Source organism: Myxocyprinus asiaticus, chromosome 40, assembly GCF_019703515.2.
Source record: "Myxocyprinus asiaticus isolate MX2 ecotype Aquarium Trade chromosome 40, UBuf_Myxa_2, whole genome shotgun sequence".
Lineage (NCBI taxonomy): Eukaryota > Metazoa > Chordata > Actinopteri > Cypriniformes > Catostomidae > Myxocyprinus > Myxocyprinus asiaticus.
In genome coordinates this window covers 31,544,450-31,560,909 of record NC_059383.1, presented here as the reverse complement: position 1 = coordinate 31,560,909, position 16,460 = coordinate 31,544,450, and the positions used below count along the sequence as shown (strand labels likewise).

At 37.9% G+C, this 16,460-nt stretch overlaps 2 protein-coding genes across 3 annotated transcripts in view; both read right to left on the bottom strand.

Annotated features, from left to right (window-relative positions):
- LOC127430576 (patatin-like phospholipase domain-containing protein 7) overlaps positions 1 to 10,562 on the bottom strand; it is a 44,205-nt gene extending 33,643 nt beyond the window's left edge. Inside the window, exons 1-10 of one of the 2 annotated variants that reach the window (XM_051680425.1) lie at positions 10,380 to 10,562; positions 9,814 to 9,857; positions 8,326 to 8,536; positions 7,998 to 8,085; positions 6,076 to 6,155; positions 5,635 to 5,723; positions 5,271 to 5,411; positions 2,707 to 2,866; positions 1,565 to 1,645; positions 1,344 to 1,472 (exon numbers count right to left, since the gene is read on the bottom strand). In XM_051680425.1, coding sequence (XP_051536385.1) covers positions 1,344 to 1,472; positions 1,565 to 1,645; positions 2,707 to 2,866; positions 5,271 to 5,411; positions 5,635 to 5,723; positions 6,076 to 6,155; positions 7,998 to 8,085; positions 8,326 to 8,536; positions 9,814 to 9,845 — 1,011 coding nt within the window. In that variant the 5' untranslated portion in view covers positions 9,846 to 9,857; positions 10,380 to 10,562. The remainder of the gene's footprint in view (positions 1 to 1,343; positions 1,473 to 1,564; positions 1,646 to 2,706; positions 2,867 to 5,270; positions 5,412 to 5,634; positions 5,724 to 6,075; positions 6,156 to 7,997; positions 8,086 to 8,325; positions 8,537 to 9,813; positions 9,858 to 10,379) is intronic. The other variant, XM_051680426.1, reaches the window with a different exon arrangement.
- Positions 10,563 to 10,741: 179 nt separating this feature from the next.
- On the bottom strand, positions 10,742 to 14,795 carry LOC127430608 (chloride intracellular channel protein 4-like). The gene is made up of 6 exons (XM_051680499.1): positions 14,532 to 14,795; positions 14,048 to 14,157; positions 12,863 to 12,988; positions 12,512 to 12,618; positions 11,980 to 12,155; positions 10,742 to 11,423 (listed from the first exon to the last, which is right to left on the bottom strand). Exons 1-6 carry the CDS (start codon positions 14,565 to 14,567, stop codon positions 11,259 to 11,261), a joined length of 720 nt encoding a protein of 239 aa, XP_051536459.1. The 5' UTR covers positions 14,568 to 14,795; the 3' UTR covers positions 10,742 to 11,258.
- Between the last annotated feature and the right edge of the window lie 1,665 nt (positions 14,796 to 16,460).

The window sequence follows — 16,460 nt, the reverse complement described above, 5'->3', positions numbered from 1 at the left end:
GTTATTTTCTCTCTCTCTCATGTCTTGCAGGCGCTGCCGGCACGCATGATCGGCATTTCCACGGAAACACTGATTGTCACTGAGTGCCGAGCAACACCTGTTCTCCTCTAATTCACTCCCTTCTTAAGCCCTTAGTGTTCTCGGTATCTTGGCTAGATTGTTGTTGGTGTGAAGTAACTAAACTCACTCTCTCTACCTAGTTAGTCCTGTCTCATGTATCCGTTGGTTGCGTATCGGGAGTGTGGTTGCCCTCCAGTTTGCTGCGTGTTAGCTGGGTTTCCACGGAGGATACCTCATCTTTGCCCGAGTGTCGGAAGCTAGATCGCCCTACCCTGATGGGCATCGTTCTGCACTTCATTAAGTTTCAATGGAGGATTCCACTAATCTATTCCTGACTTCCACAACGCACACACTCATTCTACGAACAAACTCTTCACGGATTGCCCTAGGCGCAGCCACGGCGCGCGAGCTTCTCTGTCATCTCTCCCCAGCGCTGCAGCTGGTGCCAGGATCCTCGACATCCACAGTGACTGCTCACATTTATTGTAAATAAATCCTTTGAACTGTTCCTCTGCATTTGGGTCTGTTTGTCTCGCTATCGCTCGTTACAGAATCATAGCCTCGATGATCTGCTTCAAATACAACACTATGAGAACAAGCAAAATTGTTTGACAGGTGAAAAGCATCAATGTCTGCGGACACATTTTTGTTTGCGGTTTACAAAGTCCACAGCTTTCACAGACACTGGTGAGATATCTCAGGACACTTATTTCATTAATATCTTTAAGGAAGTAGAATTTTTTTTGCATACTTTTCCATGAAAAACAATCAATACAGCACCTTTAATTTCTTAACACACAGGACGTATTGTGTACAACCAGGGTATGAAATTAGCACCCACCACATGCGGGTCTTTCCTGTTACAAATGACAAGAAAATCCATAAGACAAAAGGAAGCACATTTGAAGAAGCACACTTGACTATATTTTGAAGAACAGATGAAAGAAAACATGTTAAAAAAGCATCCACAAAAACCTGTCACTCGTCAATTGTCGGTCACAGCTAATTAGGACAAAAACTCAGATTCATGTGAAAGAGCTTTCATCGCTCGTTACTTTATTAAACTATGCCTGGTTAGAACATTGTGTAAGACTCGGAGAGAGGATGGAAATGCTCATGGAAAACTAAATTGACTGTTTTGGTGCAAGAAACCTTAACTAACATCAAAAGATGACTTCAGTCAAAAAAATGCTTAAAATGAGTGTAAAATATAGCCCCTTTCTGTACAATATGGTTGATGTTCAGTCAGACAGAGGTCATGAAGACGCAGACTCCATCTGTACCTGTATGACTCTCACTAGTGTCTCTGGGTATTTCTCAAACACAGACTGGAAAGCTGAGGCAGGCAGACGCAATATGGTGGACCTGACAGCTGCACGTGCTGACACGGTCTTGTAAGGAGCAGGATAACCCTGGAGAATGAGGAGGGAGAGAGCAGCATCAAGCATTAATCTCCGTGCACTAGAACTGGATAAGCAGTCAGAAAGCAGACAAGAGAACGCACTGTGATTATGTCCAGAATGCTAAGCAGACTGTGAACACTGTCCCCGGGCAACACGTCCTTCACCACAGGCTCTGTGCCATCCTAAAATAATAATAAAAATAAATAAAAAAATAAAAAATAAAACAAATCACATATACACACAAAGAAGTGAAACTGTATAGGGGGTATCAAGTTCAACTTCCTAATTACTCATTTGCCTCAACTGGCATTTTGTATGCAAAGTGACTTTCACACCAGATTTTAAAGGGATAGTTCATCCAAAAATTAAAATTCTCTCATCATTTACCCACCCTTATGCAATCCCAGATGTGTATGACTTACTTTCCTCTGCAGAACACAAATTATGATTTTTAGAAGAATATTTTGGCTCTGTAGGTCCATACAATGCAAGTGAATGGGTGCCAAAATTGACACTTCAAAAAGCACATAAAGGCATAAAAGAAATCCATACGACTCCAGTGTTTTAATCCATATTTTTAGAAGTTATATTATAGGTGTGGGTGAGAAACAGATCAATATTTAAGTACTCTTTTGCTTGAAATTCGTCTCCCTGCCCAGAAGGGGGCATTATGCATGAAGAATGTGAATCACCAAAAACACATGAAGAAGAATGTAAAAGTGATCTGTTTCTCATACACACCTATCATATCGCTTCTGAAGATATTGATTTAACCACTGGAGTCTTATGGATTACTTTTATGCTGACTTATGTGATTTTTCAAACTTTTGGCACCCATTCACTTGCATTGTACAGACCAAAAAAAGCTGAGAAATTCTTCATTTGAGTCCAGCAGATGAAAGAAAGTCATACACATCTGGGATGGTATAAGGGTTAATGAATGATGAGAGCCTTATTTTTGGGTGAACTATCTCCTGATCCTTGCAAGGTTCCTATCTACAACCTTTTGGTTAGCAGCCCAGATGTACTAAGCCATACCAACCCGCTTTAAACCAATTAGCACCACTTCATTACTTCAAAGTTCAGGGCTATGTATGTTCAGAATAGTATACTAGCACAGAACTCTGACAGATTTTGCAGTATGTATACTGTGCACAGTATGCAAATATCCTGTATGAATGGAATCCCAGATGATCTACTACATTGGCAAATCTCAAATGGAAATTCTGTGGCTCATCCTTACAGGCTCGTGGATCCAAAGCTCCAATCTTCCGTCCTGAACGACAAAGATGCTGTCATCGTCATCTCCCGGCCTAAACAACCCCTCTCCTTCCTGCAGCTCCACAAAGACCATGTGCCTACACAGCTCCAGAAACAAGGGCTTCTCAAAATGACCCAGTACCCTGAAATGCATTGACATAATATAAGTGTTTGACAAACTTACAACTTGATACTTATGTTTCAACATAAAATTAACACAAGACTCTTCAATAAGATACACATATCTCTATTGAAGGGATAATGTACATCAACTGATAAGTGATCATCAGTTCTTGTATCACCCTGAAGTGCATAATTATGCGATTACAGCCAGCTAAATGTACATTATCGGCCACTTATCAAATAAATAGATAAATAAATAATGGACATTGACAAATCATGATTTTATTTGAAATCATATTATCATGAGAAGTGACACAAGAGACATGAAACTAAGGAACTAGTAAAAACGTTTGCCTGGGACAATGTTCAATTATGTGGTGAATAATTAAGTGATCATTACACCAAAATATCTGACTGTAGAATGGTAGATGAACAGGCACATGCAGATGGGGTGGCTCTGGGAGCTCGAGCCCCTGCTCTTTTGCATGAGGTGCCCCTCAAAGCCACCCAAAATGAAAGATTGCACACGTAAATGAAATGACTTTTTTTGTTTTATAATAGCATTTAGGGGTGTAAAAATGCATCAATATTATGTTGAAACTTCGATGCATCTTTTACGGAATTGTAGAATCAATTATAATGACTATAAAATTATACCCAATGTGTTACAGTGACCCTCTCAGATTACACGTGCACTGAACAAACAACAGATGTGGGGCGCATGACTGAGGAAACAAACATAAAGTATTTTTCTTTATTATGAACCAAACCTAAGTCCAATGGAGATTTTAAAACTGTCTGTGCACGTCCCTGTTGACAAATCAAAATCAAGTATTCAACAGAGCTGTTTAATAACAGTGCATACATTACAAACAGTTGAAGTCAGAAGTTTACATACACTTAGGTTGAAGTCATTAAAACTAAGTTTTTAACCACTCCACATATTTAAAATTAGCAAACTACTGTTTTGGCAAGTCGTTTAGGATATCTAATTTGTGCATGACATGAGTAATTTTTCCAGCAATTGTTAACAGACAGATTGTTTCACTTTTAACTGACTATATCACAATTCTAGTGGGTCATAAGTTTACATACACTAAGTTAACTGTGCCTTTAAGCAGCTTGGAAAATTCCAGAAAATTATGTCAAGGCTTTAGAAAATTAGCTTCTGATATGAGGTGTACTGAGTGCCTCTTTTCTTGACATCATGTGAAAATCAAAAGAAATCACCCAAGACCTCAGAAAAAAATTGTGGACCTTAACAAGTCTGGTTCATCCTTGGGAGCAATTTCCAAACGTCTGAAGGGACCACGCTCATCTGTACAAACCATAGTACACAAGTATAAACACCATGGGACCACGCAGCCATCATACTGCTCAGGAAGGAGATGCATTCTGTCTCCTAGAGATGAAAGTAGTTTGGTGCGAAAAGTGCAAATCAATCCCAGAACAACAGCAAAGTATCTATACCCACAGTAAAACGAGTCCTATATCAACATAACCTGAAAGGCTGCTCAGCAAGGAAGAAGCCACTGCTCCAAAATTGCCATAAAATAGCCAGACTACAGTTTGCAAGTGCACATGGGGACAAAGATCTTACTTTTTGGATAAATGTCCTCTGGTCTGATGAAACAAAAATGTAATTGACCATCATTATGTATGGAGGAGAAAGGGTGAGGCTTGCAAGCCGAAGAACACCATCCCAACCGTGAAGCATGGGGGCGGCAGCATCATGTTATGTGGTTGATATTCTGCAGGAGGGACTGGTGCACTTCACAAAATAGATGGCATCATGAGGAAGGAAAATTATGTGGATATATTGAAGCAACATCAAGACATCAGCCAAGAAGTTAAAGCTCGCATATAGGTCTTCCAAATGGACAATGACCCCAAGCATACCTCCAAATTTGTGGCAAAATGGCTTAAGGACAACAAAGTCAAGGTATTAGAGTGGCCATCACAAAGCCCTGACCTCAATCCGATAGAAAATTTGTGGGCAGAACTGAAAAAGCGTGTGCGAGCAAGAAGGCCTACAAACCTGTCTCAGTTACACCAGTTCTGTCTGGAGGAATGGGCCAAAATTCTAGCAACTTATTGTGAGAAGCTTGTGGAAGGCTACCCAAAACATTTGACACAAGTTAAACAATTTCAAGCCAAAGCTACCAAATACTAGTAAAGTGTATGTAAACATCTGACCCACTGGGAAAGTGATGAAAGAAAGAAAAATTTAAATAAATCATTCTCTCTACTATTATTCTGACATTTCACATTCTTAAAATAGTGATCCTAACTGACCTAAGACAGGGAATGTTTTCTACGATTAAATGTCAGGAATTGTGAAAAACTGAGTTTAAATGTATTTGGCTAAGGCGAATGTAAACTTCTGACTTCAGCTGTATATATACTTTATTCTACTGACTTCACCTGACATTCTTGAGCATGTAGAGCACCTCTAAGGGCAGGTTTGAGTTCTGGACATCAAACTCTGTGAGATCCGCCTCCAGGAGTGAGGGAGGGGGCTCTTTGGGCTGTAAGGTGGGAGGCTCCTTCCTAATCCGCAGGATCCTTTATGACATCATAGCAAGTATCAAACAATGAACTTTGATTGGACACCTCAAATACTGAATTACTGATACAGTCCTGAATCTTTAGAAATAACCAGAAATATTGCAGAATCTAGAAATGTTTGTCCTTAAACTGTGTGTGAAAGAAACTAGAGGTGAGGGCAAGAAGGTGGTATGTTCTATAAATATGGTGGTAAACAAGGGAATCTAAAGAGAAAACAAACCTGCGAGCTATACTCAGAACTTTAGGCCTCTTTCGAGAGCGCTGTTTAGACATTGAAGTGGAGGAAGGTGTGGAGGACAAGGTCTGGACCTGAGAGAGATGGAAATACAAAAACCAAGGGAGGAAGGAGAGTAAATAAATAAATAGACCAGGCTGTTAGTAGAGCAGATTGTGAACAGTACAGTGCATACAGGATGGTCGTATTTCATTTGACAAACTCTATGCTGCCCTCCAGTGGAGGTAGTGTAAATTGACAGTAGCTAATGCACATATTAATTAAACTGATATAAATAAATGTTTGAGCACTGCGGAGCAAATCTCCGCAGGGATTTCAGTCTTGGCTATTTATCTTGGAAATGGAGCACAAATCTGAAATATGAATGTGACTCTTAATCAAAAGCTGAAATCAGGGTATAAATCACACCAGGCAAGCACGATTCACCTTTCTCATGATTTTCCTGCCATAGAAGAGCACTTTATCTCTCTTCCTGAAGCGATACCGAGGGACACCGGCCTGCTGACCTTGAAACACAAACATTGAGAACTGCTGTAAACAAAAATGCCAAATCACCAACTGACCTCTTTATCACATGCTTGGGAGATGTTCCATTAACACAGCATAACCAGATTCTTGCAAACTGAAGACATTTAAAAGGGTGAACATGTAAAATATAGATTTTTTTTCTTGATCTTCTGAAAACGTTTAATTATGTACACTGGCGGCCAAAAGTTTGGAATAATGTACAGATTTTGCACTTATGGAAAGAAATTGGTACTTTTATTTACCAAAGTGGCATTCAACTGATCACAATATATAGTCAGGACATTAATTACATGAAAAATTACTATTATAATTAAAAAAAAAAAAAATTAAACTACTTCAAAGAGTTCTCATCAAAGAATCCTCCACGTGCAGCAATGAACTTTGCAGATCCTTGGCATTCTAGCTATTAGTTTGTCCAGATACTCAAGTGACATTTCACCCCACGCTTCCTGTAGCACTTGCCATAGATGTGGATGTCTTATCGTGCACTTCTCACGCACCTTACAATCTATCTGATCCCACAAAAGCTCAACTGGGTTAAGATCCATAACACTCTTTTCCAATTATCTGTTGTCCAATGTCTGTGTTTTTTGCCCACTCTAACCTTTTCTTTTTGTTTTTTCTGTTTCAAAAGTGGCTTTTTCTTTGCAATTCTTCCCACAAGGCCTGCACCCCTGAGTCTTCTCTTTACTGTTGTACATGAAACTGGTGTTGAGCAGGTAGAATTCAATGAAGCTGTCAGCTGAGGACATGTGAGGCATCTATTTCTCAAACTAGAGACTCTGGTGTACTTATCCTCTTGTTTAGTTGTACATCTGGCCTTCCACATCTCTTTCTGTCCTTGTTAGAGCCAGTTGTCCTTTGTCTTTGAAGACTGTAGTGTACACCTTTGCATGAAATCTTCAGGGTTTTTTTTGGCATATTCAAGCATTGTATAGCCTTCATTCCTCAAAACAATGATTGACTGGCGAGTTTCTAGAGAAAGCTGTTTCTTTTTTGCCATTTTTGACCTAATATTGACCTTAAGACATGCCAGTCTATTACATACTGTGGCAACTCAAAAACAAACACAAAGACAATGTTAAGCTTCATTTAATGAACCAAATAGCTTTCAACTGTGTTTGATATAATGGCAAGTGATTTTCTAGTACCAAATTAGCAATTTAGCATGATTACTCAAAGATAAGGTGTTGGAGTGATGGCTGCTGTAAATGGGGCTTGTTTAGATTTTATCAAAAATGTTGGTGCTGTTTTTTACATCAGTAATGTCCCTGACTATACTTTGTGATCAGTTGAATGCCACTTTGGTGAATTAAAGTACCAATTTCCTTTCGCAAAATCTGTACATTATTCCAAACTATTGGACGCCAGTGTAAATTGGAGAATTCAAAACTTTACGTTTACAGACTGGCCCCATTCACTTCCATTGTAAATGAGTCCCTGTAGCCCAGATTTTAGCTTTTTTAAAGAAAAGGAGGGAATTAAGTTGAAATACATTTTTGTGGTAATCAACATTATGCCACAAATGCTGCTGATTAAGCTCAACTTAAAAAATTACATAAAATGACCTGTTAAGAGAGAGGGTAGAAAAATGGTCATGTAAACTAAATTATGACTGTTTTTGGCACAAGAAACCTTGATTATCACTATAAGTGGGCCTTAAGGACTTAATACTGATGAAGTTATTATTAAGTTCAAAAACCACAGCTGAAAACAAACCAGTAAACAGTTCCTTGGATTTTTCTTTACTATAAAGAAAAACATATCCAAGGAGGAACTATAACAAACTTTCCGTTTATGGGCATAGAAGTAAAACTTACTCGCTAGTTTGTATCTGCGGTAGATGAGAAGCACAGAGATTCCTATCAGAAACACAGCCACCACCGCACCAATCAATACACCTGTCAGCTACAACAGACAACAATTACAGCCATGTAAGATAAAGGAATTTATCCGATTTTACTAGCAGACTGAAAGATCTAGATGAAAAATAACCTTCTCTGCTACTGAATGTCATTAAAAACATGTTTTCAATCATTTTAAAACTAAAAGAGTTTGCAACATGGGTGTTATCCCATGGGTACACAGTACAAAACAATAATCCCATTCAACTGTTAGCCAAACATAAAAGACCAAAGTTTTATAAACCTCTGTAACATTTAACATAATGTGTGATATTTGATCTGGGTCAGTCCGAAGTCTTTCCCCCCTGCTTAGAAAGCTGCATGGGAAACTGATGTGGGAAGAGATGCTTTCAGAGTAATTCTGGGAACATAGCAGTGAGTTTCTGTACCATGGTGGTCTGCATCCTCTCCTCCACAAAGTGCTGCAGACGGGAACGAATATCATTTGTAATAGCCTGTGGAAATGCACATCAATATAAAATATACATACAGTGGAGACAAACACACAGTTAAATAAATTCAATCCACCAATAAAACAATGCATGTCCATGTTTCTGTTTAAAAGTGAAATGTGTCATTTCTACGCTACTAACGAAACTGAATTGTAAAAATAATGACTTTTTTTTCCCGAACACTCCCCCAGTTTTTCCATCGGTCACAAACAGAAGGGTCAGAGTTCATAAAGTTACACCCCAAACTAATGCCATTGGTTGAGCCAATGCTACTTTGTCAAGATGCTCAAACAAATAGAGCAATGTTTTGATAGCGGCACAAAGACATAGTGATTACACTTCTAGGGGACATTCACCTATGAATGGCTTTTATATTTGTTTCCCCATATTTAGCTAAGCTTCCTGGGATGGGAGAAAGTATTTTAACGTAGAAAGAACTACACACATCAACTTTAAAGATAAAAACCCAACACCCCTGGATATGATCTACTTTTATACATGTACTTCTAATTCATTTATGTGTTCCAAAGATCATTACATGTAGAAAGAAAATCCATGACCGATGTGGATTTTCTTTAAAATCATCATGTTTATTGTTCTAGTACAAACCTAATTGTTACGCTTAAATGAAACTAAAAGGGGCCAGTACTTGTTCAGTTTCCTTCCTCTCTTGCACAACAACACAAACAGTGCTGCTCTTCACACACAAAAACAGAGTAATGTGACAATTAAGATCTGTCTACTCAACAACCAATTCAGTCTCCTTATTACAAAATGTGAAATCTGCCCAGCACAAGCACATGCTGATAGGGTGCACCATGAAGCAATTAAGTTAGACATAAACAATAAAGATCTGGGCATATTGCAATTTTTAATAAACAGGTAGTGGACAGAACACAAAAAAATTACTTGAAAATGACATTCATAATGTTACATTAACTAGGCCTAAGATGACAACTACAACAAAAAAATTGTATAAAGACATTACAATCTTAATATTCAGCACTGCTTTTGTTATTTCATTCAACATATCTTTTATTCATCATTTGTTATACTTCTTTATTGTTATTAATCTTATATTAGGTGTATTTGTTGTTTATACTGTATATTTCCTATCTGAATATTTTTTAGGTCTTTTTCCAAATAGGGGTTTCTTTAATTTGCAACATTTAATATACTTGTTTAATTATCTATCACTTTAGATTTACATTCAACACAACAACCTGTACAAAGACAATAAAGAGCTTGACTTCAATTTAAGATGTTTGGGTCATACTTACAGGATATATACACTGGTCTCCATCCTCCTCATTTTCCGCCATTTCTAAAAAGACGTAAATCAGTTAATTGATAGAGAAAGCAGCTTGTTTTGATATTTAAACAGTGGCATGCCTCTAGTCTGTTACTATTAATTAAGACTTATTAAGACAAAAAGTCTACATGCTTATGAGAGTTTAACTGCATCAGTTCTCTTCTACCAAGTGCTGATAGATGAGCTTCTGTTCATGTTCTTAACATGCCTTGCCAAGTCATTTAATTAGGTAGGCTGTTAAAAAAATAAGCATATTCAATTGTCAGTTTAAGATGTCCTAAGTTTAATGTTGTCAGATATACTGAGGCAGTGTTGACACACTAGCCTACTGGGCGTTTCAGTTATTTAATGTGTAAACAAACACGTCAGAAAGTACAAACACTTGAATTCTGCTTCGGTTTAAACCATCTACACATAAAAACAATTAAAACATGCATATCTTATAAAACGGCAAATTAAACTGAATTTGCAGGTGTTTAGTAATGACAGAGCAATATGCTAATTAGCTAGCAAACTAGCTCGAGTTGCACTTACTTTGGAAAAACAGCGAAATTGGGAACCGACACTCCAGTTATAATCCAGTTACAAAGAGTTTATTTATCCCACAGCTGCTCGCTGGGTCACTTTCTTGTCATTTAAATGCAAATTTCACTCCATCTCAAACTTTGGGAGCCCCATTTCGCACTATGAAATCAAATCTGTGCTGTTGCCTTGACAGTCGTCCGCTTGGCAGTGTTCTTCATTTCCATTGGTTACAGGGAACTTCAAATAGCCAATCAGAGTCGTTATTGTTGATTGTTCATTGACGCTTGTTGACAGGAGGGAAGGTTGTGAGACGCAAATTTCTAGAAGTGTATAGATTGACCAAACTCAATAGAATAAACTTATTTTGTTTTTCATAAGAATTTTATTTGTTCGCAGGCTGTTTTATACATACTGAATGTTTCAAGAGTAGTTCTTAAAAAAAAAAAAAAAAAAGTATTAACGTCTTTTGACATTAGTAACATACATTATCACTTGTAGAGTGCTTTGTTTTCTTTCTCATGGGGTAGAGTTGCAGACCAATTATGTCTTGTTTCACACGGTTTACAAGAACAATATTCACAGACTATTCCAAAAGACCTTTACATAAAAAAAAAAAAAAAACTGTGACAAATGTGATACATTTAAATACTACAAATGGCAGCAAGACAGGCATCTTATATTCACAATTGTGCTTCCTAAGTTTAAACGAAAACAACCCAACCTTCACCAATATTCCAGATTATTAAAAGTCTCATTGTGAATACATTTTTAATAAAAGCAGTTTTATGTTATAAGTATACATCAGTCATCTTTAAACTTTCAAACTTTTTTTTACAGTAAATTCTAAGCAATCTTTGCCCCATACCCTCCTCCCTTTGAAGTCCAGTTCTATTTGTTGAGATATTTGGCTACTGAATGGTAGGCATGCAGGATCTCCTTGTCTTTTGGACAGGTGAAGTTGAACACATCCTCCTTGTATGCTTTTTCCAAGTATTTCGTCAGGCCTTTTAGCTCTGCGGGGATCTCAAAACCACGATACTTCTTACACACCACCTATGAAGTGGACATAATGTTTAGACCTATAAATGTAAACTACTTAGCACAAAGTACAATGATCAACTGATTGCACTAATAGTAAATGGCAGTACACTGTACTGTAATAGTACAGTTCAAAGCAAATTTGACAACAATCTGTCAAAGAGTAAACTTATCTGGGGGCAAGGCATATCCAGGAAATTACTTTTGGGTGGGCCTCAATAAAAATGGATTTTTGGAATTTTTTTTAAATCAAATTTTCCTTAACAACAGAGAAACGGCACATTCTGCAACTGATCTGTTCTATCACAGAAATCAGAATTTATGCATTCTGGGCCTGGGTCTAATTTGGGTGGACCCAGTCCCACCCCAGCCCACCCTTGGCTACTGTCTTCTTTATTTTGAGGTCCACTAATAATGTTGATGTCCACATGTAGTATATATATATAGTCCACACTATATATATATATATATATATATATATATATATATATATATATATATATATATATATATATATATATAGTCTTAATTTTGCTGCATTTGCTGTCTGAATGGAATAAAGTGTAGGAACCTTGACAATGTGCAGTTTTGGTAGCAAGTTGCAGTCTGCAAGAGTTAATGAGTTTCCGTCCAGGTAGAGTCTTGTGGATTGGGCTGCATCTGGATTTTGGTCCAGTTCATTAGGAAGTGGAGTCAACAGGTACTGATCCAGCATCATCAAGCTCTTTAGAAATTTCTTCTCCAACACTGAAAGGTACAAAATCATCAAGGTGTTTATATTACACTGTATTCTCTACTAAAAAGACCAGCTTAACCACAATGCAATTCCCATGATGGTCTAGGCTTCTTTATGCTGGTTAGTGCAGGTTTGGTGCTGGTCTAGCTTGTGCACCATGCATCCATCCATGCATGCATCCATCCTTCCATCCATCTATCCATCTATCCATCTATCATCTTTATTTAATAATGCAAGTAATGTAAGCATTATTTAAAATGTAAATGCCTAAAGCCTTGAAGCTATTTTTAAGGTTCAGCACTTTCTTATCAGTTACAGACTTCTGGTTACTGGCAGTATGTTAACACCAGAGAAAAATTACTCTTACTGTCATTGAGGCCAGGATTGGGATTTTTGATGTATGCTGAGAATTTGTGAAAGATGTCATCTCCAGCGGTGTTAGACTCCTTATAGCGGCAACATAACTTGGGAAACCTGCATTAAAAAATGGTGGGGAAAATGTTTAGTGTGTCACACAAGCACCAGCATGCTGGCATCATTTATTGTTTTTTATTTATTTATTTATTTATTTTATGTCTTAATGGTTTTGGTATGCAGTGGAACAAATCTAGGCATTTTCTTAAACTGTGAAATAAACTTTCTTTTAAAATCAGGATGTCTGAACAAACTAACTGAAGTTAGTCTTTGGTCTAGTGGTACAGTATGAGTGCATACTCACTGCGGGGGAGCAAGGGTCTCTTCTAGAAACTCTTCAATCTTGTTGGTGTCAGTGCGGACCTCTCCGTTATAGATGAGGAAGGGGGGCTGAGAGCCTGGAGCCAGGTCCTTAAGTACCTCAGGAGCTCTTTAAAGAAGGAAAACAATAACCAGATTATTTTGTATCAATGTAACATATTTTGGTAATCCTTAGGGCTTAGACCATTGGATGGGGTATGGTTTGACAGACAACTAAAGGCAAATAAAGTAAAATCAGGCCTGGCTCCACGGGGGATCCTGGGTGGGCCTGGCCCACCTAAATATGTGCTTGGCCCACCTTGACAACCACACCCCCAACCACCACTCTAACTGTTTGGTCCACCCGGAGGATTCTATGACCCACCCTACACCTTAGAGCTGGGCATGTGTAAAATGTTCAATGTTTTAAGAGGACTATCATATTTCCATTCCTGCAATGCTGAGACCCTTTTATAAGACTTTTCTCTGACTGGAGAAACTGATCCATGATACTTTAAAGAACAATATTTAAGGTATCTATACTCCTCTAAAATCGTTGTGGTCAGAATACCCCAGAGGAAATTTTATTACTCAAAGGCTGCCCTTTCATAGAAGTCATGTTTTATTTAAGTATCAGCATTTTCTTAAATGTTTCTCCTAAAGTTCCTTTGTAACAGTACAAATAAACACAAATGTTGACACACAGTAAGAGTATAGAGATATAAATGAATACAGATAGCATAACTCATAGGTCTTGTATGACAAATGTTTGGAATGTTTAGAATTGGATGACAAATGTTTGAAATGTTTAGAACTGGATGACAAATGTTTGGAATGTTTAGAACTGGATGACAAATGTTTGGGTTCATATTCAAATCTCTGAATTTTGATTGCAGACTTTGGTATCCTAGAAAACCTGAGCACAGTTTAAGACATTGTTGAGATCTCTCAGACTGAACTCTATGGGAGACACTACTGTATATGAAATTACTGGGGTCTTTTTCTCAGGAGAAAAATCTGAGACTGCAGCAAAAGTAATTGCTGTCTAGGAGAAACAATTGAGATCATTCAAAATTGTTCGGGACTGAATCTGAATTGTCAGTGTTCACATCAAACCTTACAGAATAAATCTCCAATCATGCAGAATAAACTGCACAGAAGTATAGTGATCTGAATCGCCATCTCTCACCTTTTCATGTCTACTGTGGTAAGGGTGAAGTTTGCCCCTTTCAGCCAGAGAATCATGAAGAGCCGCTGACAAAACGGGCAGTTACCAACACTCTCACCATCATCACTTGCCTGGAGAAAACATTCAGTTACTAAACCTTAAAGGGACAGTTAATGCATCAATGCAATAATTCAAAGGTACATGGTACTAATACCTGAAAAGTACTGACAAAGTGACAGTTGTTCAGATTTAGCTTTTGTTACTTTACATTACAGACATTTCACCCTTACTCAAACACGTTTTAGAAATCCTATAATTACTACTAAATTCAGTGTGAATTTATCTGGCCACAAATAAACGTTTAAAAAAAAATCAGAAATGAATAGCTAGATCACAAATTTTATATCTTTAAGAAATCAGGCAAAGCAAATGCCAATAAGAAGAGTTTGTTTTAACAAAATATTAAGTGGCGTACATTGACTGAAATGTGTTATTAAGTTCTGACCTTGACAAAAAGTTCAATCTTTGGTGCTTCAGCCATTTCTCCTCCTCCTCTTCGTTGGTGTCTTAGTTGCCAAAGATCACTCACTGGCCCAGGAGTATAAGGTCAGTTTACATCAGTCCACCTCAGAGGTGTCAGCAAATCCACTTCAGCATGAGTTCACACCTTGATCTGTCTGCTTCTATTCCTGTCATCAAAGATTAAGCTGTATCGATGAGGCACTAAAAGCAGCACCTTTCCTTGTTCCTCTCCCAGCTGCAGTTTCTGTTGCTTACTTTCAGAACCCAAACTCCCACCACACCCCATTGGTCTAGGGTGTTCGGAATACCATCCCACTGGCCGAACCTGTCCAACCTGTATCTTCCTTCATTCTTGGTGGCTTTAGTCACAGTGAGTTACTTTCCAAAACTGTCTTACTCCCATCATTCTTTGCCTCTAGACACTGTAAATGGTGGCACAGTGTCTTAAATTCACTTTGTGTCTACGATTTACAATTAAAAAGAAGTAGGGGAGAACAGGGCTAGTTGTCACACAGCCCGACACAGGGATGTTGTCAAAAGGGCTATATACCTGTAACACACATTATGGTCCAAGAACATACATGTGTGTTTTCTCTAACAGTGTATTTGTATGTTAGTTTAAAATACCTAGTTAATAATCTGTGCAAATTCTGTTCTCCAAGCTAAAAACCATATATCATATGTTGGCAATAGCTGTTGGGTGAACACAATAAAACCACACTGGCATACATTCAAGAAAGGGTCAACTATATAATGAAGGTTTAACTGTGTTCAAGAAAATATTATTTTTCATAAATAATACTAATAATAATAATATTAATTTTTATTTATATAGTGCCTTTCCAAAGCTCAAGGACACTTTACAATAAAAAAATTAATAAAAAAAAAAAAATACACACATAATAGAATAATATCAATTTCAGTTTAATATCTGAGAGAGAAAATTATAGCAAACAAAAGACAAAAAGGAACAGGATTAACAATGGAAAGAGGAGCAGTTTTGTGAGAATAGATGTGTTTTGAGCTGAGTTTTAAAGACAGAGATAGAGGTGAGCCATGGGAGCCATGACAGCAAAAGATCTGCCACCAATAGTAGAAAACCGAAAACAAGGTACAGTGAGTAGGGCAGAGTCAGAGGACCTGAGAGAACATGCGTTGGGGTGTAAGGATGAAGCAGCTCCGAAAGGTATTTGGGGGCAAGGCCATGAAGAGATTTAAAAGGTCAGAAGGAAGATTTTGCAATGAATACAGGCTGAGACAGGAAGCCAGTGTAAATTATATAGGGTGGGTGTAAAATGGGTGAACCGCGAAGTGTGTTTGAGAACTCTAGCAGCTGAGTTTTGAATGTGTTGAAGTCTGGAGATTTTAGAAGGAAGGCCAATGAGAAGGGCATTGCAGTAATCAAAGCGTGAAGTGATGAAGGTGTGAATTAGAGTTTCAGCATCTTGCTGATTAAGCATATGGCGAAGGCGAACTATATAGCGGAGATGGCAGAAAGCAGTTCTAACAATGGAGCTGATATGGGGTTCAAAATTGAGGGAGGGGTCAAATGCAATGCCTAGGTTGCAGATGGTTTTAGCAGGTTTAACAAGTACTCCATCAATGTAGATGGAGAAATCAGCGTACTTAGAAATCAGAGTTTGGTGTCCAATAATCATTACTAAAGTACTGTCTGTTGCAGAGGAAGGATTCAAACCACGAGAGAGCAGTACCAGATATACCAATGGATGAAAGCCTAGAGAGAAGTATGAGTGAGAAATGGTATCGAATGCAGAGCTGAGGACTAAAAGAATGAGTATACTAAAGGCCCCAGAGTCCGTGGAGGAAAGGAGGTCGTTCAGAACTCTAGGGAGAGTTGTTTCAGTGCTGTTGAAAGGACCGAAACCTGATTGGAGGGGGTCGTACACATTAT